This window comes from Tamandua tetradactyla, chromosome 21, assembly GCF_023851605.1.
Source record: "Tamandua tetradactyla isolate mTamTet1 chromosome 21, mTamTet1.pri, whole genome shotgun sequence".
NCBI classification, from domain to species: Eukaryota; Metazoa; Chordata; class Mammalia; order Pilosa; family Myrmecophagidae; genus Tamandua; species Tamandua tetradactyla.
The window spans coordinates 21,273,262-21,296,700 of record NC_135347.1 but is presented as its reverse complement, the minus strand read 5'-3'; the positions used below and the strand labels follow the sequence as shown (position 1 = coordinate 21,296,700).

At 33.1% G+C, this 23,439-nt stretch overlaps 1 protein-coding gene across 1 annotated transcript in view; it reads left to right on the top strand.

Annotated features, from left to right (window-relative positions):
* FER (FER tyrosine kinase) overlaps nt 1-23,439 on the top strand; it is a 531,690-nt gene that overhangs the window by 232,893 nt on the left and 275,358 nt on the right. Inside the window, exons 12-13 of the mRNA XM_077138656.1 lie at nt 4,324-4,527; nt 19,536-19,658. Coding sequence (XP_076994771.1) covers nt 4,324-4,527; nt 19,536-19,658 — 327 coding nt within the window. The remainder of the gene's footprint in view (nt 1-4,323; nt 4,528-19,535; nt 19,659-23,439) is intronic.

Sequence of the window (23,439 nt, the reverse complement as noted above, 5' to 3'; positions counted from 1 at the left end):
ACAGTTTTTTTCTATCATGAGGTACTTTCCAATGAAGAGACCTCTGTTACTCAGTTTTTTGCAAGAGTTTGGTTATTTTTTTACTTCTGGGCATTTGATTCCTCATCTCCTCGTAAAATTCCTCAGTGACATATAGCTTTAAAATTAAGGAGACATGGAATTTTTCTAAAATGTTTAAAATCACATGAATTACTTGTAATAACCCAGTATATTACCAATCTAGATATGGAATAAATTATTACTTAGATTGATATTAAATTAATTAGTAAATTGATATGATTAGATAATAGAATACAAGATAGTTTTATGGTTACTAAGAAACCATACAAGAGGTTTTTAATGTTTGTTTTGAACTTTGCAGTTTGTTCAAGCTCAATGTGAGATATACTTATGTATTTTGCATGTTATCTAGTTTTTTTTAAAAAACTGTGCATGCTTAATTTTAAGAGAATAGAGATTTTGACTTTTTAATAACAATTTTGTATTATTTCTCAAAAAGGAACTCATCTTATTTCTTAAATATTTGACATAAAGGCATACAAATCTTCATTACATACTTGAAAATTTGTCCAAACTAGGTAGGGTAAGGAGAAAAAGTGACTTACTTTTCTTTTTCCAAGAAAGAAATATTTTCGTTTTCTAGTATTTCCTCCTCATTGCATTTTTATTTAAGCCAGTCTTTTTATTTTACTAAACCCAGTATGTTTTTGCTGGGGTTTTTCTTTAAGAATAAGGTCTGGGGAAAATGACTGAACAACTAGCCCAGTTGGTCAGGAGCGACTACCTTAATAACTATAACGTATTAACTATTATTAATTATAGCTATAGAAATAAATATGTCACTCTCCTATATCGTTGGGAAAAATATCAGATAACTTCCCAACAAAGAAAAATCTTTCCCCACTGAGGTTTAGAAAGATATATTTGAGCTAAAAACTTTCCTTACAGGGCGGGCCACGGTGGCTCAGCAGGCAAGCAATCTTGCCTGCTGTGCCAGAGGACCTGGGTTCGATTCCCGGTGCCTGCCCATGTAAAAAAAAAAAAAAAAAAAAAAGCTTTCCTTACATTTTAAAAGTATTTCATAATATCTCTTGGGATGTTGAATTTTGTTGCTGATACATCCTACATCCTATTACTATCAGTTTGATAAATTATATTCGAATTTCATTTAAATCATATTAAAAACAACATGCCTTAGTGGAGAAAGCCAAATCGATAGGCTGAACCCTTGATCTTGGGGGTCGCCTCTATAATACTTATTACTGCAAAAGAGAAGCTATGGCTACTTAAAATTAGGCCAAAGAGACACCCCCAGAGAACCTCTTTTGTTGCTCAGATGTGTTCTCTTTCTCTAAGCCTATGCAGCAAATGAACTCACTGCCTTCCCCCCTCCCTCCGCCCCCACATAGGACATGACTTCCAGGGGTATAAATCTCCCTGGCACCTTGGGACAGAAATCCTGGGATGAGCCTGGAACTGGCATCAAGGGATTGAGAAAGCTTTCTTGACCAAAAGGGAGAAGAGGGAATTGAGACAAAATAAAGTTTCTGTGGCTGAGAGATTTCAAACAGAGTTGAGAGGTTATTCTGGAGGTTATTCTCGTTCATTATATAGATACCCCTTTATAGTTTAGGGTGTATTGGAGTGGCTAGAGGAAAGTACCTGAGATTGTTGGGCTGTGTTCCAGTAACCTTGATTTTTGAAGATGATTGTTTAAGGTTATAACATTTACAGTGTAACTGTGTATGAAAACCTTGTGTCTGATGCTCCTTATATCCAGGGTATAGACAGATGTATAAAAAATATGGATAAAAATAAATGAATAAATTATAGGAGGGAGAAAGGGTAAAATTAATTGGGTAGATAGAAACACTAGTGGTCAATGAAAGGGAGAGGTAAGGTGTATGGTATGTATGAGTTTCTTTTTTCTTTTTATTTCTTTTTCTGGAGTTATGCAAAAGTTCTAAAAAATGATGATGATGATGAATACACACTATGTGATGATATTGTGAGCCATTGATTGTACACCATGTATGAAATGTTTGTTTGTTAAGATTTATCAGTAAAAATATTTTTAAAAACTATGCCTTTCACTTCTCCCAAAGCAGGCCTGGAAGACCTGATAGGCTTAAGCAGAGGATATGTATGACCTTTCCCTGTGGTTTGTTTGCATATCCATGTACACACACATGTACTTACAGTAATTTTAGCCTTCATTTCAAAAGCATTGTCTAGGGGATGGTAGATAAGAGATCTGTAAGTATTCCTTCCTCCCCAAAGGAAACTAATACACCTAAAGAAATAGAGATAATCCTTATAAGTCTGCAGCATAAGTTCCTCCCTATTCACCTTTTTTTTAATAAGGAAAAAGAAAACCCAGATGTCTTCTCAGGATGATTTTTTTTACCAAAACATAATCATCACAGTCAACTCCTTCATTGAAATTATTGATTTGTTAGCTGAGCTTTTGTACTTCAAATGCACTTTTGACTTAATGAATCTCCAAGCTCTAGCTTAACACAAATTTGGGAGGATAAATTAGCTAGGACAAGAAATCATTCACATGATATCGCTGTTTGTCATGTTATGTGGACCTTTTTGAGAGACAGTGATACAAGCCAGTTCTTTGCAAAGAAGTTACATTGAATTTCAAGTAAAACCCAAAATGTGGATTCTATTCAGGGGTCTCTTTGGTACTTTTTAAGAATCTTTTTTGAAACTGTAGAATGGGTTTTAGATACTATGAAATGGAACTTTCACCAGTAAGTTTAGGGCTTCTTCAGTGGTACAAAATAATGAAGGCTGTGTTCAAAATAAGTTTTTATTTACTATAGAGATATTATACTTTGACTCTGTATAGAGTTCTTAAGGGTTCACAGACCTCATATGTTGAATATTTAGTCTTTCATTTATTAGTAATCCAGATTTTTCCAGTTTAGAAATTGATTTCTTATAAGGCATACAATTGTTATCGTATTTTGAAAACCTTAAGAGTTAGTGGCAAATTATTGTACTTTACTCTTACCATTTGAGGGTAAGATGCAGATGAATGAAAAAAAACCATTTTCATTGGTTATCAGAAAATTTATGATTAAATCTGTTTCAATTTGCTAAAGCTGCTGCAATGCAATATACCAGAAATGGATTGCTTTTTCAAAGGGGATTTGTTAAGTTACAGTTACAATTCTAAGGTTGTGAAAATGTTCAAATTAAGGCACTAACAAGAGGATACATTCTCAGAGGAAAGGCACTGGCATCTAGGGTTCCTCTGTTACATGGGAAGGCACGTAGTAGCGTCTGCTATCCTTCTCTCCCGGCTTCTGGTTTCAAAGGGCTCTCTCAACTCCTGTGGGTCTTTCTTACTTCTCCCTGGGGTGTTTTCTTTCTTTGTTTCTCTCCCATAAAGGGTTCCAGGAAAAGATTAAGACCCACCTTGAATTGGGTGGGTCACATCCCCATGGAAAAAAACTACCCAGAAGGTCCACATCACAGTAGGTCTGTACCCACAAGGTTGGATGAAAAGAGCATAGCTTTCCTAGGGTATGTAACAGTTTCAAACCAGCCCACCATCTTACTGCCAATTAAAAGCATTTCAAGGAAATGCAGTTAATTCTTAATTTATTTCTAATCAGTGTTATCATTTGACCTCCTAAAATAGTTGCTTTTCCTGCTGTGTTATGGCTTATAGTTCTGCCTTGCTTTTGCCATGTGTTTGTAATTGCACAATGCTGATTTTCAGTGATGATATTTCTCCCTTATTGTTATTGCTGTACATCAGCAAGGCCAGCCATGTGGCAGAGGTAATGGTCAAGGAAGTAAGGAGAGTGAGGATAAGGATGGAAGGCACAGTAGCAAAGCAGCAGCACATGAAGACTTAGAGCCCTGGACTACAGGAAGTGGACAATCCACAGCCCATGCGATTGACAGTTAATTACATAAAAAGAAATGTTTTTTTAAAATTAGAAGTTGTTTTGTGATAAATTTCTCTAATTGATAAGTTTTAACATACAGATTTATGTTATGACATAGTGAATAAAACTATAAATGATAACTTTAAATACTAATTGTACCTATGTATTATGTACAGAAAAAATTAACTCAAATTACTGAAGATATGATTTATGCTAAACTTCGACACTAGTGCTCTACAAACCATTTCTTTTAAAAAAATTATGAAAATTTTAGATTCATCTTATAACTTTTAATTGGTCAATGCAAGGGAAGAATATATGTAAGAATGTTTATAATTGTTATGAATTTTACCAGAAAATTATTGGTATTTTCTTTAATTTGCCTTTTTTTTTTTTTCAATATTTGTTCAAGTTCTGTGATGTGATCTCCCTAAGTGAGAAACCCCTGGCTGAGCAGGACTGGTACCATGGTGCGATTCCTAGAATAGAAGCACAAGATCTGTTAAAACAACAAGGAGACTTCTTGGTGCGAGAAAGTCATGGGAAACCTGGTGAATATGTCCTTTCTGTATATTCTGATGGACAAAGGAGACACTTTATCATACAGTTTGCTGATGTACGTTCCAGTTTAGTTTTATATGTATATTTTAATGTTGTTCACTGTGTTATGATTGTAATAGAGTCATGAATATTTAGTGATAATTACCTGTAACACTTAAAGTTTAACATTTAATTTTTTTAATCCCTTGAATACAGTGCTAACAGATGTCACTGACATGTTGTATCTAATTAAGGAAATATGTATTTAGATACTTGAAATTAAAACAGTTTTAAAAATTGAATTTGAGTGTATAAGTATTTAAAGTATTTAAAGTTAAATTTTAATATAGGGGCATTTTAAATTTAAAATAAAAAGAAATAATGTAGGATTACCATGAATTTTCCTAAAAAAATTTGTTTGTGAAGGTTATGCTTTTGAACTGTCCCTTGAAATTGCCTTCAGGAATGGTGCCATTTTTAAGAAATATATTGTCGAATAGTGATAATGTAATTCTTAACGACCATGACAGTAATAATAGTTAGGTTGGTTTTATGATTCATTAAAGCTTAAGGTTTTTCTCCTTTATAGATAAGCTTTTGCTTGTTGATATTCATAAACAATAAATAGAAATTGAGGAAAAATTAGAAAAGTATCCCTTAACATTGCTTTTTCTGGTGCTAATTTATTTATAGGAATTTAAATATTGCTGAACTGCCTCTTTGTTAGTTACCTTTTCTTTATTGAACATTAAATACATGAAGTGTAATCTAGAAAATTTTATCTTTTACTTACTGAGAAATTCTTAGTATTTTTGGCATAAAGTAATTGATATGTCTCTTAGTTTTCTCTCTACTGTTCCAAATGACATTCAAGATGTCTCTGCACGGGATTTCAGTTTATGCTCAGGGACTAGAGTAATGCCAACTAATTGCCTTATGCAAAGAATGAATTACATGATCATTAGATGAAGTAAGTAACCTCAGAAGGGCTTAAATAATTTTAGAACGTATGTGTATGTTTTTTGAGGTGAAATTCACATAACAAAAAGTTAACCATTTAAAAGTGTCCAATTTGGTGGTATTTAGTACATTTGTATCTTATAACTTCTATTTAAATGAAAATATACATCATTTAAACGTGTTAAGACTAAGACCATTAAAATATGTATTATAATTTTCAAACTAATTAACTTTGCGTGGTATTCAGATGTCAACTTGAAAATCACATTTCCCCACTTTCATGTATCTAAACTGTTGTTTCCAGCATGTCATTCTTTATTTCTTTGCCAAACTCTTTTGTAATTTGCATTTGCCTTTAAGTTACAGATGTAGATAACCCGATTCCATAATAATTTGTGACCATGATAGCAATATTTATAAAATTGTATGAGAAATGTAGAAGGAAATATCTTAGGTAAATTGTAAACTAACTACAATATAGGTCATTGTTTGCTTCTATTTTCTAAACTCTCAAAAATATTATTTTAAAAAATATGTCATGCATTAAATAACAGAAATATTTCACTTATTACTACTTCTGGTTTAAAAGGTAAGTATGGGAATTTAAATTGGTGTTCTTAGAACCAATAAAAAGAGTCAACTTGCAAATTATCATTTGTCTTCAATATTGCCATTTCATTTTAAGAGGCTAAAATAAACAGCAGCATGATATATATGAAATAAAGATAAGACCTTCATTCAAGTTCACATTTGAAGATTTTATTCCTTTTTCTTCTGTTCTTGAAATTTTGCAAAGATCTCTGTAAGATGCGAGTGTGTCTATGTCAGTAAATGCCTCGGGTTTTGCACTGCCCAATTTTTATTCTAATGAACTTTCAACATAGAATGTTGAGCTCTTTGGCAGTTGAAAACAGGAGTTTAAGGTGATATAGACTTGTTGGAGAATTTGTATTTCTTTTTCATTTTATGTAGGTAAATCTTTTGTGAGCTACAATTATCCTATTTTCTTCTTCATACACCCATTGCCTGGAAAGGATACTAGGCAAGGCAATTCATTAACAGATATTTAATTATTGTTTATTATATTTCAGTCAAGGAGTAGATTTAAAAAATGTGCATAAATATAGTGACAGGTATCCTAAGAGAAGAAGAAATAAATTAATATGGGATTTTAGGAAGAGGAAAAATATCAGATAGTGGGTAGTGAAAGAACTTTGAATTGGAGTCAGGGCAATGAGGTTTCAGTCTCAGCTTTGCACCTTACAGGCTCTGTAGTTTCAGTAGTCATTGAATTGATTTGAGCCTTTGGTTACTCATCTGTAAAATGGAGGTATTATCCTGGCATTACCATGGAAAGTAAATCAGCAAATAAATACAAAAATACTTTTGAAGATTTGAAGTGCCATATGAATATTAGATAATTTTACATCATTTGATGGCTTTATTTATAAAAGTATGTTATAAGAACTATCAATGTAATAGGAAGAGTTAATTTAAAAAATTTATTTTTGGTTTCTGTGAGATTTATTTATGAAATTTAAATAGTGATGAAGGGATTGTTTTGGAATTTATGTATATAGGTTTGACATTCTTTGAGTCACAAATAATGTTAATTTTAGAAACATCTCTGCTGCACCTAGTGTATAGGATGAAAGTTCTTTTGAAGCTTTGTTTCTGAATGCATGTCACAGTTACATTTTCCCCCTTTGCTAGAGAAGTTGTGAGTTCACTGAACAATCATGCATAAAACACAGAATCCCCATATATCACCCACCACCACCATCATGCATAGGTGTAGAATATCTGTTACAATTGATAGCACATTTTAATAATTGTCCTATTAATTAAAGTTCATGGTTTATCTTAGGGTTCACTGCGTAGTGTAATTCTGTGGATTTTTTTTTATTCTGTTATCATTTGTAGAATCTAGTATTTCCCCTTTTAATCACATTTAGATACATATTTCCGTGCAGTTAATTGCATTCATTATATTGTGCTACCATCATCATCATCCATTATCAAAGATTTCCATCATTCCAAATAGAAATTATACATTTTAAGCTAAACTTCCCATTCCCTTCCCCCACTCTGTCCCCTACTAACTGGTACTGTAGATTCTGATTCTAAGTTTGCTTCTTCAAATTGTTTCATATCATAAAATATTTGTCCTTTTGTGTCTTGCTTATTTCACTTAACATGTTGCATGTAACAGAACTTCATTCCTCTTTATGGCTAAATAGTATTCCATTGCATGTATATGCTGCATCTTATTTATGTATTAATCCGTTAGTGGACACTTAGGTTGCTACCGTCTTTAGGCAAATGTGAATAATGCTGTTATGAACATTGGTGTACAAATATCTATTTGAGTCACTGTTTTCAATTCTTTTGGGTATATACCTAGTAGTGGGATTGCCAGATCATATGATAGTTCTGTGCATAGCTTCCTGAGGAACCACAGCAGATGCACCATTTTACATGACATCAGAAATGAACGTATTTCTATTTTTCCACATCCCTCTCCAACACTTCTTATGTTCTATTTTATTTTTTAATAGCAGCCATTCTAACTGGTTAAGAAATAATATCTCATTGTGATTTTGATTTGCATTTCCCTGATGGCTAATAATGTTGAGCATCCTTTGATGTGCTTTCTGGCCATTTGTATATCATTAATGGAGAGATGTCAGTTAAAGTCTTTTGCCCATTTTTTAATTGGGTTGTTTGTCTTTTTGTTATTAAGTTGAAGGACTTCTCTCTATATGCTGGATATTAATCCTTTGTTGGATATATAGTTTCCAAATATGTTCTACCACTGTGTAGGTTTTTGTTTACTTTCACGATAAGATCAAAAACTTTGTATTTTAATGAAGTTCATCTATTTTTTTCTTTTGTTGCGTGTACTTTGGGTGTAAAGTCTAAGAAATCATTGCCTACTAAAAGGTCCTGAAGATGCTTCCTTTGTTTTCTTCTAGCAGTTTTATAATTCTAGCTCTTATATCTTTGATCCATTTTCAGTTGATTTTTATTATACAGTGTGAGGCAGAAGTCCTCCTTTTTTTGGAAATGGAGATCCTGTTTTCATAGTACCATTTGTGGAAGAGACTGTTCTTTCCCAATTGAGTAGTCTTTGCCACCGTGTCAAAAAATAAGTTTTTTGGGTTGATTTCCTAGCTATCAATTCTATTCCTTTGATCTATATAGCTATCTTTATGCCAGTACCATGCTGTTTTGATAACTGTTGCATTGTAATAAATTGTAAGAGTGGGAAGTGTGAGTTCTTCTACTTCATTCTTCTTTTAAAGATGACTTTAGGCATACAGGGCCCCTTACCCTTCCATATGAATTTGATGATTGGCTTTCCAGTTCTGCAGAGAAGGTTGTTGGAATTTTGATTGGGATTGCATTGAATTTGTAAATTGCTGTAGTATGGACATCTTTTGTTTGTTTGTTTGTTTTTGGCTTGGGCAGACTCCAGGAATTGAACCTGGGTCTCTATCTTGGCAGGTGAGAATTCTTGCCACTGAGCCACTGTTGCACTGCTCTCGTAATGACATCTTAATGATATTTAGTCATCACAGTCTTGAAATCTTAATGATACTTAGCTTTCAAGCCATGAGCATGGAATATCTTTCCATTTATTTAGGTCTTTAACTTCTTTTAGCAATGCTTTGTAGTTTTCTGTGTACAGGTCCTTTACATCATTTGTAGATTTATTCCTAGATATGTGGTTCTTTAAGTGTGCTATTGGGAATGGATTTTTTTCCCTGGTTTCTTCTTCCAATTGTTCATTGCTTGTGTATAGAAACACTACTAATATTTGGGTTTTGATCTTGTACCCCACCATTTTGCTGTATTCATTTATTAGCAGTAGGAACTTTGTTGTGGTTTTTTTGGGCTTTTCTGTTTTGGGGGCCACATCATCTGCAAACAGTAAAAGTTTTATTTTTTTTCCAAGTTTTTAGAGGCTTTTTATTTCTTTTTCTTGTTTGATTGTTCTGGTAAGAACTTTGAATGCAGTATTGAATAACAATAGGGATAGTAGACCTCTTTGCCTTGTTCTTGATCTTAGAGGGAAATCTTTCAGTCTTTCACTATTAAGTGGATGTTAGCTGTGGGATTTTCATGTGTCCCCTTTATCATGTTAAGGAAGTTTTCCTTCATTTCTAATGTTTTAAGTGTTTTTGATCAAAAAAGGATGCTGTATTTTGTTAAATGCCTTTTCTGTGTCAATTGACTTAGCATGTGGTTTGTAAATATTACTCTGTTAATGTGATGCTATATATTAATTGAACTTCTTATGTTGAACTAAACTTTAATACCAGGGATAAATTCCACTTGATGGATGGTATATAATTCTTTTAATATGCAGTTGGAGTCATTTTACTAGTATTTTGTTGAGGATTTTGCATCTAAATTCATAAGAGATATTGGTCTGTAGTTTTCCTTTCTTGCAGTATCTTTATCTGTCTTTGGTATTAGGATGATATTGGCCTTAAAAAATGAGTTAGGGAGTGTTCACTACTCTTCAGTGTTTTAGATGATTTGAGCAGAATTGAAGTTAAATCTTCTTGGAATGTTTGTTTTATTCCCGTATGAAACCATCTTGTCCTGGGCTTTTCATGTTAGGAAAATTTTGATTACGGATTCAATCTCTTTTCTGGTTATTGATTTGTTGAGATGTTTTTTCTGTTACTTCTTTTTTTTTTGTTATTCAATCAGTGGCTCATAATATCATAACATAGTTGTGTATTCATCACCATGATCATTTTTTTGAACATTTGCATTTCTCCAGCAAAAGCAAGAAAAAACTCATACAGGCTATATCCTTTACTCCTCTCTCTCATTAACCACTAGTATTTCAATCTAGTTGTTGAAATACAACTTTGTTCCCCCATTATTTGTTTATTTTTTGTCCATATATTTTACTCATTTGTCCATACTGTAGACAAAAGGAGCATCAGACATAAGGTTTCCACAATCACACAGTCATATTGCAAAAGCTATTATTATCATTATACAGTCATTTCAAGAAACATGGCTGTTCTGTTACTTCTTAAGTCAGTGTAGGTAGTTTGTGTGTTCTAGAAATTTGTCCATTTCATCTTTGATCTAATTTATTGGCCTACGGTTGTTCCATGTAACTGCTTATAGTCATCTTTATTTCAATGAGGTTAGTAGTTATATCCCCCTCTTCATTTCTGATTTTCTTCATTTGTATCTTCTCTTTTTTCCTTTGCCTTTCTAGCAAAAGGCTTGTTTATTTTGTGAATATTTTCATGGAACCAACTTTTGGTTTTGTGGATTCTCTATTGTATTTTGGTTTTCTATTTCATTTATTTCCACTTTAATCTTTGTTACTTCCTTTCTCCTGCTTGCTTTGGGTTTAGTTTGCTCTTCTTTTTCTAGTTCTTTCAGTTTTTGAGATTGGGTCTCTTCTTTGAAGTCTTTTTTTTTTTTTAATATAAGCATTCAGAGTGATGACATCCTTCTCAGCACTACCTTCCCTACATCTTGTAAGTTTTGGTATGTTGTATTTTCATTTTTGTCTGCTTCAAGATATTTCTTTATTTTGCTTCTTATTGTCTTTTTAACCCATTGGTTGTTTAAGATTATGTTGTTTAAGATTATGTTGTTTACTTGCCACATATTTGTGAATTTTTCCTTTCTTACTCTATTGTTGATTTCTAGCTTCATTCCATTTTGGTCACAGAATATGCATTATATGATTCAGTATCTTTAATTTATTGAAACTTGTTTTGTGACTATACTGAAGAATAATCCAGGTACACTGAAAAGAATGTGTATTCTGTTTTCGCTGGATCAGTGTTCTATATATGTCTATGTATGTCTGTTAGGTTTAGTTGGTTTAGTATATCATTCAAGTACTGCACTTTATTATTGATCTTCTGACTTGATGTTCTATCCATTATTGAGAATGGTGTGTTAAAGTTTCCTAGTATTAGTATAGAACTACCAGTTTCCCCCTTCAACTCTGTTATTATTTACTTCATGTGTTTTAGAGCTCTGCTGTTATACATAATTGTTACTTCTCCCTGTTGAATTGTCCCCTTTATCAGTATATAATGATCATCTTTGTCCCTTGTAGGTGTTTTTGACATAAAGTCTATTTAACCAATATTACTATAGCCATCCCAGCTGTTTTTTGATTACTACTTGCATGGTAAATTTTTTCCCATCCTTTCACTCTCAACCTACACATATCTTTGACTTTTATGTGAGTCTCTTGCAGACAGCATATATATAGGTCCATTCTACCAACTCTGACTTTTGACTGGAGAGTTTAATCCATTTACATTTAAAGTCACGACATATAATAAAAGATTTTCTTCTGCCATTTTGCTATTTAGCCTTTGTAAGCCTTGTATATTTTATGTCTCTTACTTTTATTAAAATCTGTTTCCATATTTATTGGAAATTTTTTTCTAACTTTTTGATTGCCTTTTGATTTCTAACTGGATCTGTTTTTCTGTGATTACCATGGAGTTAAAATTTAATGTCCAGAATATACAAGAATCATATTTTGTTTGATTGCAACTTAACTTTGATAGCATGTATGTACACTTTTCCTATACCCCTCTGTTTGCCACCAATATTTTTGTATTTGTTACCACTTACATCTTTGTATATTGTATGTTCAAAAACTTAGATTTAGCATTAATTTTTATGCATTTTCATTTTAGCACCTGTTAATTAAGAAGTGGAGTTATATACTGAGAAGTACAGTAACAATACAATAACACTGGCATTTATAATTCCCCAAATGGTTAACTTTACCTCAGATCTTTATTTTTTTATGCTGCTATGAACCACTCTAGGGTTCTTTCCTTTCAGTCTGCAGAACTCTCTTTAGCATTGCTTGTAGGGCAGGTCTAATGGTGATGGGCACCCTCAGCTTTTGTTTATATTCAAGTGTGCTGATCTCTCCCTCATTTTGTAAGAGAGTTTCACCAGACATAAATTTCTTGGCTGGCAATTGTTTCCTTCAGCACTGTAAATATTTCAACCAACTGTCTTCCAGCCTGCATGGTTTCTGATAAGAAATTGGTACTCAATCCAATTGGGATTCTCTTGTATATAACATGTCACTTTTCTCCTTGTCTTTTGCATTTGATAGTGTAATCAATATATGATTTATGCTACAATATATGATGATATCAGTATATGATGTCGGGGTAGATTTTTCTTCATGTTTATCCTGTGTGATGTTCTCTGAGCTTCTTGGATGTGGATATTCATGTCTTTGCTAAGTTTGGGAAGTTCTCTTTCATATTTTTTACTATTCCTTCTGTTCCTTTCTCTCTTTCTTCTCCTCTGGGACTTCCACAACACATATATTGGTGCACTTGATGGTGTCCCATAGCTTAGAGTATTTTTGCTTTTAATCTTTCTTTTTTATTTCTACTCCTCAGTCTAACTCATTTTAAATGTATTGTCTTCAAGTTAACTGATTCTTCTGCCAGCACCATTTTGCTGTTGAATCTCTCCTGGACATTTTTCATTTTAGTTATTGTGGTCTGCAATTCCAGTAGTTCTGTTTGATTCCTTTTAAAAATTTCTGTCTCTTTACTGAGACTGTCCTATTCATTCATTGTTTTCCTGATACCCTGTATTTCTTTCTCTGTACTTCCCTTCATGTCCTTATTTCTGTATTTTTATCCTCTTCCTTTGAATGGGCCATCATTTCCTGTTTCTTTGTCTTGTACTCTTGTACACTGTACATTTTTATATTTAAAAATATTAACTCTGGATTTACTCTTTCGGATGTGTGACAGTCTGACAGCTGGTTTTGTAATTCACTGGTGATAAGACAGAGATTTGCTTGAGTTTGAGCTTGAGCCCTCCTTTCAGGAAGTTCTGTCCAAGGTGAATGCAGTATGTAGGCTTTTCAGTGTCTTCCTGGCCCTTTGTCATGTCCTGGGCCTTTGCTTCTTAGTTTTTTGGAGTTCCCCTGTTTGTAGGTGTTTGATTGTCCCATCTGTTTCCCAGGCCACAAACCTCGCTCTCCCTGGTATCTGACGTTGTCAGGCCTTTGTGTCAGACTGTCTGCCTTTATAGTTTTTTACACTTATTTCATTGTCTCATACTGCATTTGCTTGCTGCGCCCATTCTGGGAGGAGTGTCACTCCAGGAGGACTTTCTCAATTCAGTCTTTCCCAGCCAAAACAGGGTTAAGGACCCATGAAGGGGGTGCACACTGGCTCCAAAGCACCCTGTGGAGGGGTCAGGAATGGCACCAAGAGCTTCCACAACTGCTCCTCAAAGCTGAGCTTTTCTGGCCTGCCCACCAAATGCCCTTTAGTTAACTGTTCCCTCCAGCCCTAAGGAAGCCTTGCATCTTTAAATCTCCACAGCCTCCACCCCTCTATGGGGTGAGTTGAAACAATGGCTGCTGCCGCCTTTGTCTAGCACTTAGTTGAAGTAATAGCTGCCCGCAGCACCCAGATTAAGCAATCTGAATTTGTTACGCAAAAGCCACGATCAGTGATAGGCCATGTACACCTCTGCTCTTGGAGAAGAGCATTTTTATGTCCTTTTCTGCTAGCATCCAGTAGCCAGGCTCAGGACTCTGTTTCATATTGCTTTGAAAGTGGGGCACGAGTGCCTCTAGCCACCTTGCAGAGAGCAATTTACAGTTTTTTACCATAGTTTATCAGCCTCTTCATCCCACTCTTCTTGGATCCTATTCAGAGTTCTGGCCTCAGGAGTTTCAAAGAGTTGTTTCAGATAGTTCCTTCCTGTTTAATAGTTGTTTTGGTGGAAGTACTGAGTCATGGAACTTCCTCCTTCTGGAAGTTCCTTGTCAAGTTTACTTTTTAACATGATGTGAAAGTCTTTGCACTTTGTGTATGTGATGACTAAGAATGATGTAGATAATTTCCATTTTTATATTTTTTACCACTCCTGCAGAGAATATCTATTTGCTATTTTAACTATTTCAAGCAAGAACTCTACTTGTTATTGGGCATTAAATATGTTAATTTCTTAAAACCAAATATGTTAAGCATATCTAAGAGTTTCAGAACTTCTGTGTCTTTCTAGTGTTGTTTACTGACTCTAGTGAGTAGCCTGTTGATGGTGTCTGATATAAAACCATATTCAGTGTATGTGCCTAAAGCTGTTGATCTTGCGTCATAAAGTTTGACAGATTTTCATAGAGATTCAAATAGCTTCATTCTATTTGATAAATATTTAATCAAATCCTTTCTTATCAATATGACAAAATATATGAGTACTCATATTTGTATATACAGAATATATACAAGAATACTGTAGAAAGAACTTTTATGCTATTTTTAATAGGAAAATACTAATTCATATTTCTCTAATTTATTTATCAAATACTCCTTTCCTAAAAACCTGTAGCTTTTTTTGGAAATTACCTTGTTGTGCAACATGAGGAGATAAAACCAAAGAATGCATGGTACTTCTCAATGAGTTTAAATTCTAGTAAGTGAGATATTGATAGAATTTGTGAAGAGAGAAATATTAAAGATACAGGATCAAGGGTAGTTGAGTTACAAAATGCAGATAACAATATGGTGATGGATTAAAAATAACAGCATAAAATGTTTTAAAATGAACTTTTGGGAAAAACATTTGATGTCATTCCATAATACCATCTTTTACTTATTCAGTTATTAAGGAAATAATCAATGAGTCAATACTGTGTAAACCTCAGGGATATAATAGTGAGCAAACCATGTTCTATCCTTCCTCACACACAATTAGGGACTTAAGAGAGTTCTTTATCGTGAATAAAACAAAGTTGGAGATTGAGTGTAATTATAGTGAGAAATTGGGGAGCTCTGTGTATTAAAAATGAAACTGTTGTAATATATTAATTTCCATACTCCTTACACAGAACTTGAGACTTAGGAGACTTCTTTCCAAGAAATTCTAATTGAGTGTGTACTTTGTAAGGCCCAGAAGTATAATGTTGGAGCTTGTAGTCTAAGGTCAGTCAGTTATTCACAAATCCCATGTACAATATATACTTGTGAACTGGAGTAAAGGAAAGGAAATGAAAGGGAAATGCATAGTACTATGAGAGCTACTAACAAGGAAACCTGTAGAAGTTAAGTTTGAGCTAACATTTGAAGAATGATTTCCAAAGTTAATTAATAAACGCTGTTCCAAAACTTTATTAATATTATTCTCCACTCTCTCCTAGAATCCTTCCTATGTACTGGTTTAATTAGTTATTTAAAATTGTCAGTGTGTCATTTTTGAGATAGCTGCAGCTTATGCCTTTAAATTTCATTTTTAGGTTTTTTTTTCCAGAAAATAAATATTTTACCCTCTTGTTTGGTTCAGCCGATTCAACTCATCCCCTTTAAGAAATTTGATTTTTCTTTTCCCATTTTTCTTCTTTTTTTTCCTTAAGCGTAGTTTATCCTGAACTATGAATTTAGATTTTTTTTCAGGAGATTTACTCAGGCACGTTATTTGAAATTATACATTCATTGAATCCCATTCTCATTTTATGTGCTTATTCTTCTTTGTCTGACTTCTTTGTATAATACCACTTCTCTAGATATTTGTATAGCAACAGAATCTAAATCTGTTTTCATATGTTTTCCATCTGCCTGCATGACTGTTCCTAAATAGTACAGTGATTAACTCAGAAATAAATTTTAGATATAGCAAATGTTTTTAAAACAAAAATAATACATGTTTTTTTGTAAAAATTCAGAAATATATATCATGAGATATATATACCATGATTATACCCCTTTATCAATTCAATGTATATTCTTCTATTTTAATGTGTTCTAATCATATATATCTATATAATTTTTATTTTATAACAATTGAGTCATACCATATTTTCTTTTCATGCAGCTTTATTAAATCATGTATCATGCAGTATTTTAAAAGTAATACAAATGACAATGAACAAAGTCATGTTTTAGAAATTTATTCTACTCTATCATTTTTATTTTGGAATTCACATGAAACTATCAGTAGTAACCTTAGCTCATAAGAGGTCTCTTCTTTAAGAGTTAGTCTTGGTTCTCTTCATCATATTAATGTTAAAACTATTTGGAGATATTTAAAAGATCTAATTGTAGCTGAGGCCAACCTCAAGTCATCTGAGCTACAAAAAAAGTTATAGAGATCTATATGAGGTCAGTGGTAATAGTGAGTATTTTGAGTGTATCAAGATAAAGGTCCTTAACAGCTTTAGTAAATGTACTGTTCTTGACCTTTTAGGCTCTTCAGATGAGCTTTAGCAGCATATGTTCATAGGATCATTTTTGGATCCATTGCTTTATCTTCATTTGCAAGGAAATGAGTTAATTGTTAGAATTCAGTGAAATTCACTGCTGTCAGAGTGATTGCTTTTAAAAAAATAATTGCTTGTCATTGCTTTCTTATTTAGGCTAACCATGGAAGCACTGCTACTGAAAGCACTGCTGCTGAAAGCACTGCATTAGTCCATCACAATTACTCTGACAATAGCAGAAAACTAGCTTTAAAATATAAACATGGAACATTTTTAGATTAACACAACAAACTTAAAATTCTCATTATTCATCATTTCTCGGGTTATAGAAGTATATTAGATTTCACTTTAGTCAGTGGTGTTGAAGACATTTGAAATTTCATTCTCTGTGAACTTCATGTCATTGCTTTTGATTAAACATAACTTCTTCAGTTTCTGTGAATGAGATCCTCCAATTCTAAGTTAAATTGTCTTACCTGTCTCTTTAGCTTCTTCACTGGCATTTTATATGTGTTGTATTTCATTCATTCACACTTGTTTATTGATTCAGGCAGTACATGGCATGTACTGGTCTAGGCCATGGGGATACTGGGATGAACAAAACAGATATAAAATCTATCATCTCATGGGCTTACGTTGTAGAAGGAGATATAGGCACTAAATAAGATAAATAAGTAAAGCATGTATGATGTTAGATTGTTTGATGTTCTAAGAAGAAAAATTCAATAAGGAAAGGGAGATAAATTTCATGGGGGGGGGGAGGAAATAGATACTGAAAATGGTGTAGGGTGGCCAGGGCAGACCTGAAAAAAAAGTAACATTTGGTGAAAGATTGGAAGGAAGTAGGGGTATTATTACCCATATGGCTGTCAAAAGATATATTTCAAGAAACAAATGCAGAGTCCCTGAGGAAGGACTGTATATAGCAGTTTGTGGAATAAGAAAGAGGTGAGGGCAGCTGTAGGGGAGCAAACCAGGGTGGAGAGTGGTAAGAGATGAAGTGGAATGCTGGGGACAGATGGTGTAGGATCTTATAAACCACATCGAGGACTTTGGTTTTTATCTGAGAAGCAGAGTAATGGCTCGATCTTTTTTCTTTTTTCACATGATCCCCCAGCTACTGTGTGAAGAGTACACAGAAGGAGGATAAAGGAAGAAATAGTATGTTTGGCTGAAGTACTGTTATTATTGTTGTTATTACATGTTACATGCCTGTAACCTTTTAAATTTCTTCATTTCTTAATTTCATATAAGAATGCCTTTTTGGGGGCGGGCCGCGGTGGCTCAGCGGGCAAAGTGCTTGCCTGCTATGCCGGAGGACCTCGGTTCGATTCCCGGCCCCAGCCCATGTAACAAAAACGGAGAAACAGAATACAATAAAACAAGAAAATGTTTAAAAATGTTTCCCTTTCTTCCTTCCTTCCTTCCTTCTATCCTTCCTTCCTTCTCTCTGTCTTTCCTTTAAAAAAAAAAAAAAAAAAAAAAAAAGAATGCCTTTTGGGGTAATTGGGTTATTTAGAGATAATCTTTATCCCCTGAGATAATATAATTTATACTTAATAAGTGTTCTCTGAAAATGTTTCTTTTCTTATATCCAGATTCTGAATTAATTTTGTAATTTAAGGTTTGCTATTTGTGATAATAACTGAGGGTGTACTGAGAGCTATACACTGGGTGAAGTGCTTTGCATGTTAGTACTTAGGCCTCACAACCATTCTGTGAAGAGGTTCAAATTTATCTCAGTTTCACCAGTGAATAAGCTGAGACAGTGGGAGATTAGTAGCTTTCTCAGCGTATATCTAGTAATAAACAGCATCAGCACTGTGCAATATTCTTAAGCATCCATGCTCATGTATCATAGCAGGTATAACACAGCTGTGTACAGAAGTTCTTTAGATAATTTATTAACAAATGCCCTGTACTGACTTGAACACTAACTGTCTTGGGTTGAATACGCTACAGTAAAGCTAATGGATGTTTGTATCGAAACTTGAAAAAATACATTTATATTAAAGGTTGGATATAAATAAAATTCTGGTAAATTGAATCTTATTTTATACTATGGAAAAGTAGCTTTCTTTTTTATAGCTTTTAACTAGGAAAATAATCTTCAAATAATATGGTACTCAAATTGACAGTTTTGAAAGGAGCACACCCTATCTGTTGTATTTGTACAGGTGAAACCTTGTGAACAATCAAAGGGCAGTTTTTATGACATTGTACTGATGTACTTCTTTGATTGAAAAGTTATGGCTAATGTATTTTTTCTTGGCTGAATTTATGGCTGTCAGTTCGCTCATCTGATACCTAGTTGCATTACTTGCATGCTTATTTGAAATCTGAATACAGAAAAAAAGAGTCATGCTCAGTTTGGGAAAAGGCTATACTTATTTGATGATATGAAATAAACAAGTGCTAAGGTTTGAGCGTGTAGAAATCTGCAGTGTGGTTACTGATGCATTTTATTTCCTTGACAAAGTGTGTGAATTCTTGAATGTTTTTGATGAATGAATAATGCATGAATAACCCCCCATAGATAAAAACCAGTTAATGCTATATTGATAACTAAGAAAACAAAATGATCACTGGAGGTATTAGTAAAATATTTATTGTTATATGGCATATATTTTCTCAAACTTTTGACATTTTTGATCTTGAAAGTTTCATCAAATGGCTTATATGTGCATATTTATGTAAGCATAATATGTTTCTTAACTTAAATGTACCCATGCTTTGTTTCCTTTTGTTATTGTTTTAGCAAAATGCATTTCAAATCTGTTTTAGAATTTGTTAAATGAAACTTAACTCGCTGATGAATGTAATCTTTCTGATGCAGTCTTCACATTCATTCAACTTTATTGTTCTCTTTTTAGAATCTGTATCGATTCGAAGGCACTGGATTTTCAAACATTCCTCAACTTATAGATCATCACTATACAACCAAACAGGTCATCACAAAGAAATCAGGTGTGGTTCTGCTGAATCCTATTGCTAAGGTAGGTTTGCATTATACTTTTTAAAAAGCACCTTGTGAATTAAGATTTCCCACAGCAAATACGGTTCGTAGATTACTTGCCTTACATTCAGAAATGAAAAGGTTTTGTGATTACTAGTGCCAGTACAGATGAAACAATTTCCATGATTTTATTTAGATGTGTCACCTTTTTATTGAGTATTTGCTAGGATGCAGATAGCCTGCTTTATTTTTTCCTTTCCAGCTTTTCTTGAAAGACTTGAGGTTTTTCTTTAATAAGTTTGAGACTTTATGAAAGGCACTGTTGTAAAAGATTCTAAGGCATAGAAGTTAAAGAAAATGTCCAGCAGTTATGAGTAAATTAGAATTTTTATTGTGTGTTAGGTTTACAATGTATTATAAGACTTCGCAGCTTTTTAAGACTACTCTACTCTTCTCAAAGGCAGTAAATCATAACTTCCCTATGTAGAGCCAGGTTGTTGTGTGACAGATTTGTTTTACATGATTTTTACCCCTAAGATCTATCATTGAACCTATTGCATTCATATGATTTAGGATATTTGTAAGGTAAGGAATAGTATGAGGAAGGTTTGTATTTTTTAAGCTGTAAACCTGTGGAGTTTGGACCAAAGTGGAACAGTACATGGAGCTGGCTTAGCTTGTGAGCTCTTTATTGTTTTACTAGTTTTAGGAATATGGTCTTGGGTTTGGCATCTGCAAGAGTCCTTTCCTTTGGAAGGTATTTAATTTGAAGGATAGTATAGTAATAGGAAAGCCAAAAAATTAGGTAGAGGTTAATATTTAATGATTTGAATTTTATTTTTCTATGAATGTCTCAATTTAAAGCAAGTGCTATTTCTTCAGAATGTTGGTGTATAATCCTAATTCAGCTAATTAGAAATTAAAAAACAGTCATATTTTCCTTTGTTAGCCTAGAAAAAATTATGTCTATATTTGTACTTTTATTATATCACTAAGTCTTCAGATTGAAGGGCTAAGCTTTCACATTCTTCTTATAGAAATTTTTGACAGTGTGTTGTTAGACGTTCTAATTATGTAGTTAAGGAAATACTGTAATATTATGGGATTGGCTCATTCTTTAATAGTATGTTTCTATTAGATTTTTTCCACTTTAATTACTGGAAACCCCATAAAAATTTGCCTATAGTCTGTAATAAGTTTTCATATTTTTTTCTCTGGCAAACAACAATGACAAAACATCTACCAGTTGTTCCTACCAATACTATTGTTTTGCAGAATTTTAAGATCATTTCTCTGTGGTCAAGATGACCTATTACCATGACTTTATTTGCTATTTATCTGTCAGTGACATGGAAATTTATCTTTTCCAAAAACTCAGATTTCCTACTGCCTACTTTTCACCTCAAACTGATTTGATCACGTTTAACTCCAAAAGTTGTTGTTCTTATTTTTAAGTGAATGGTACCACCAAACACCCAGTCACTCAAACCATAAACCTAGGGATCATCTTTACATCTCTTTCTTCTCCACTGTCCTCTCTTCCAGTACTTTAAGAGACAGGAGGTTTTTTTTTTATAATTACTTGCACATTTGAAAGTATGAACTTCAATTCTAGTTTATTCCGGTATAAAATAATATTCAGTGCAATGAAAATACTTTTTACCCATTGTTAATAGGTTATACAACTGAGTTTTCAGAGATATTGACACCTCATTTCACAAACAGACCAAATATTTGCAATTTTTGTAGCCTTAGCCAGGTCTCAACTGAGAGACCAGAACTATTAAAATGGGGCATACAATGCAGATCTGGCCTTGAACAGGGTTATATAATTTCAAATAAAGCTATAGCTTACACTGTATGAAATTTTCCATTAAGTGAACCTGGGTAGTTGGAGTAGATTTTCTGTATTGTTAAATGGTCAATTATTATCTATCTCCCTAACCTCTAATGTGACTGTAGAATTGCTTTTCTCTCATTTTATAGCGCAACCTATAAAAATAACTGTAAACTGAAAGCTGTATAAGATTAGGGGTTCTCTAAAATGTTTTTTGAGGTAAAAATTTCAAGTTTATCCAGCTTTCTATTAATCTGATCTAAAGTACATGTGCTTGAAGTATGTAAATCATGTTCTAATTTTCATGTAAATATTTTATACACATTATTTAAAGAATCATACTAGTATTTTAGAAGAAAATTACAAAGAAGAGATAGTTAAAGTTAAATAATTTCCAATAATTTGTGGAGAGCAAATTGATATGGATTTTGTAGTGCTGGTGTTATCTGCCATATATCTTCCTTTGAAAAGTTGTTTGTACTCTTACAACTTGAATCTGTTTCTTGATTTAATTTGTGCAAGAAGTTGATGTCTTTGATAATAAAATGTACTTTTTAAAATATCTAGTTTCCATCTTGCCAAATTTCATTTTTTCCCCTTTTTTTGAATTTTGTGAGTTACAAAAATAATGTTTTTGTATATATGATATCCTTTTTTATCACATAGTTGTATATTCATCATGACCATTTTTAGAACATTTGCATCATACCAGAAAAAGAAATAAAAAAGGCCAAAGAAAAACTTTATACATCCCATACCCCTTATTACCCCTCTTATTACTAGTATTGTAATCTACCAAATTTTTTTAATCCCCCCTATTATTAATTTATTTATTGTCCTTATTTTTTTTACTCAGCCAGACCTCATTTTTAGCCTACTTAAAGTGTGCTATTTTGGTCTCAATATAATTTCTGTTTATAGTGGCTTTCCTCTCTCTTCCCATTTATTAATGCTCTTATTCATGAAATTAAAAGTATATCATCATATTGCCTAACTGGAGGACAGAATGGCCAAAGTTATTTCTTTCTTATCTTTTATATCTTTGTCCATATTCATTGAGAGGTCCAGGAAACTAGGCAATCAGAGAAATTATTTAACTTTCCTGTGATTATACAGCTGTTAGGTGCCCAAATGACCCACGTCTCACCTTCTACTGGCTAATTTCTTTTATACTGCTTCCCAAAGCCTGCATAAATATATAGGAGATAAAAGGCATTATTGTAAACAGGGGTCATTGGTCCCCATTAATATCATCGTTCTTATATTAGCCAACACATTGGACATGCACATGGCCTGTTCTTTGTTTAGTTTTCTGTTCAAGTGTCACTTTTTAGTGAAGACTTCCCTGACTACCATGTGTGAAATAGCCCCTTATCCCCTTTTTGTCCCTGTTCCCTTTCTTAATTTCTCTTTGTCTTAGTTATAGTTACCTGGAATTGCATTATATAATGTATTTTTAATTAACTGTCTCCTCCAGGTGAAATATAAGTTCCATAGGGGCCAGAATTTTATATTTAACAATTAGTAAAGCTGTATCCCCAGAGCCTAGAACAGTGCTTGTCAGTATGGTATTCAATAAGTACCTGTTGAGGGGTCAAATTTATAGATCAGTCTCTAGGGGCCTGTTTTTTGCTGGGATTTTTTTTAATGCATTATCTTATTTAACCTGCACTTATTCCTTTGAGGAAAGTATTGTTATTAACTCCATACAGTATTTTAAATAAGGAGTTGATTCATTTATGTAAAGTGGTAAATGACTTGCCCAAGATAACACAGCTGATAAGAGGCAGAGCTAGAATTTGTTCTTAACTACTGTTTAGATCATAGACTCTATAATAAACTGTTTAGGGTGGGTAAAAATATACATTAAAAAAATCTATTTCAACTTTAACATTTAAATGGTGCTGTGAAAGTTTATTTGCCTTATTATGTTTAATGTTTCTTCAGATTTAGCTGTTTCAAGAAAGAAATTAGAGTGGAAATT